The 1704-nt window shown below is 48.2% G+C and overlaps 1 protein-coding gene across 7 annotated transcripts in view; it reads right to left on the minus strand.

Moving 5' to 3' along the window:
- LOC102215717 (disks large homolog 1-like) overlaps nt 1-1704 on the minus strand; it is a 93688-nt gene that overhangs the window by 89368 nt on the left and 2616 nt on the right. For all 7 annotated transcript variants that reach the window (XM_005751355.1, XM_005751354.1, XM_013915466.1 and 4 more), the window contains exon 2: nt 371-502. In XM_005751355.1, coding sequence (XP_005751412.1) covers nt 371-502 — 132 coding nt within the window. The remainder of the gene's footprint in view (nt 1-370; nt 503-1704) is intronic.

A 1704-nucleotide genomic window follows, 5' to 3' on the forward strand; every position in this document is an offset into this window, starting at 1 on the left:
GTAAAAGGAAACTGCGACCTGGGACAAGTTGAATGCATGTTATGCAAGTACAACTCCTCCGGTTTCATATGCAAAATAAAAATGATTGCGCTAGCTTATGTGCTGTGTACACAAATGGGAGCGTGCGCGCTTCGATGGGCTTAAAGGGTTAAATAACTCTGTGGTTGTGTCACCTACAGATAAGCTCAGTGTTCTCATGTCAAGATTGTGACAAACTGCTGAAGTACAAAGACTGCTTCTTGTGATGTGAAACCTTTATCAGGCCAGGTCCTTATTTTCCAGGGTTATGTTCCAGGACTAGAGACGTCCTGTTTCCAGGATGTGTGGTAACCGTGTGTGAGGTGTTCTGTGGTCAGAGAGGCGACCGTACCTATGAGAGCCTGGAAGAGATTGCTCTGGAAGATGTCGATGACCCTCTGGATGGAGTGTCGGAGCTGCCGGTCCTCGGTGTGGTTCAGCTTGGCCCGGTACTGCTCCAGCAGCTGCAGCGCTCGCTGTGCGTCTGTACAACAGGAGGAAGCAGCGAGAGAGGTGAGCCGGGGATACGACAGAGCCGAGGCTCAGCGACTAACGAGGACTGATCTGAGACGAGATGGCAGCAGAGGGCCGCTTCAAACCGTCAGACGGGCACAAATAATCCCTCTGTGCTGAAACGCTGAGCTGCACTGGCAGCAGGCACGCACCGGGAGAGGGAAATAATACTTTAAAAATCCAAACATGCATGCGTTTAAGACTGCGGGCAGGTTTTAAAGGAGTATAAACGAGTTAAAGAGGCCTCTCCCCAGCGGATAAGTATAAAGGTCAGAGTATCAGGCTCGGCTCAGAGGGAAGCATTAAGGACAGATTTACTACATGTCTGCTGCTGACAGTCACATTCAGACCAAAGCAAATCTGATAAAATGATTAAGCTGAAAGTAGTAAATAGAAAGTCGCCTCAAATCATGACCCGAAGGCTTCATTCAGAGCTTTGCTTTAAATTCGAGGCTTCAACTAAACATCATTTTAATGCAGATCATCGTCCAATAACACCGATCGATCACAGACATGCAAACAGCGTAACATCGCTGCAGCTGGACGTGGAGAAGATTCAGGACTTTGACTGCAACTCTGTTGGATGGTCACATTTCTGCTGGTTTACTTGTTGGTGAATCAGCTTTAAATAAAGGTCAGTGCGTGACTGCAGCACGGCAGCGAGAGCGTCGGCTCGGCGCAGAGTTTCAGGAAGTCAGAACCCGAAGGAATCTACCGAGGTCGTTATTGTTGAGCGATGTCATGTGACTCTTACGACTTCTAATTAACTGGATCATTTACAGGACAGAAGAACCTCACACAGACAGCTTCCTGGACAGTTATGCACACAGCGACACGTTTACCATCAGATTGTTGTTTCTACCATCATTAACCTGCTCTCTCACTTCGATTCATGCCTGCTGCTGATTGGCTGTGAGTCTCGCCTGTAAATAAAACACACACAAAGCCCGAGGAGGCGGCGCGTTGGGCCTCTCGCCTCCGTCAGCACTGATTTAGATGAATTGGCAGTTCGCTGCGTCCTGCTTCTGGTCTTGGTTTCATTATTGTTGTTTCAAGCCTAATTTAGGCAAGAAGCCTGAATCCTTCGGCTCACGCTGGAACCAGCAGAGAAAACTCGAACTAAGACATAAAACCATCAAAACCATAAAACAACGTGGAGCTGGAAGTGCTGGC

This window comes from Pundamilia nyererei, unplaced genomic scaffold, assembly GCF_000239375.1.
Source record: "Pundamilia nyererei isolate P.nyererei 1_Seehausen unplaced genomic scaffold, PunNye1.0 scaffold00307, whole genome shotgun sequence".
NCBI lineage: Eukaryota > Metazoa > Chordata > Actinopteri > Cichliformes > Cichlidae > Pundamilia > Pundamilia nyererei.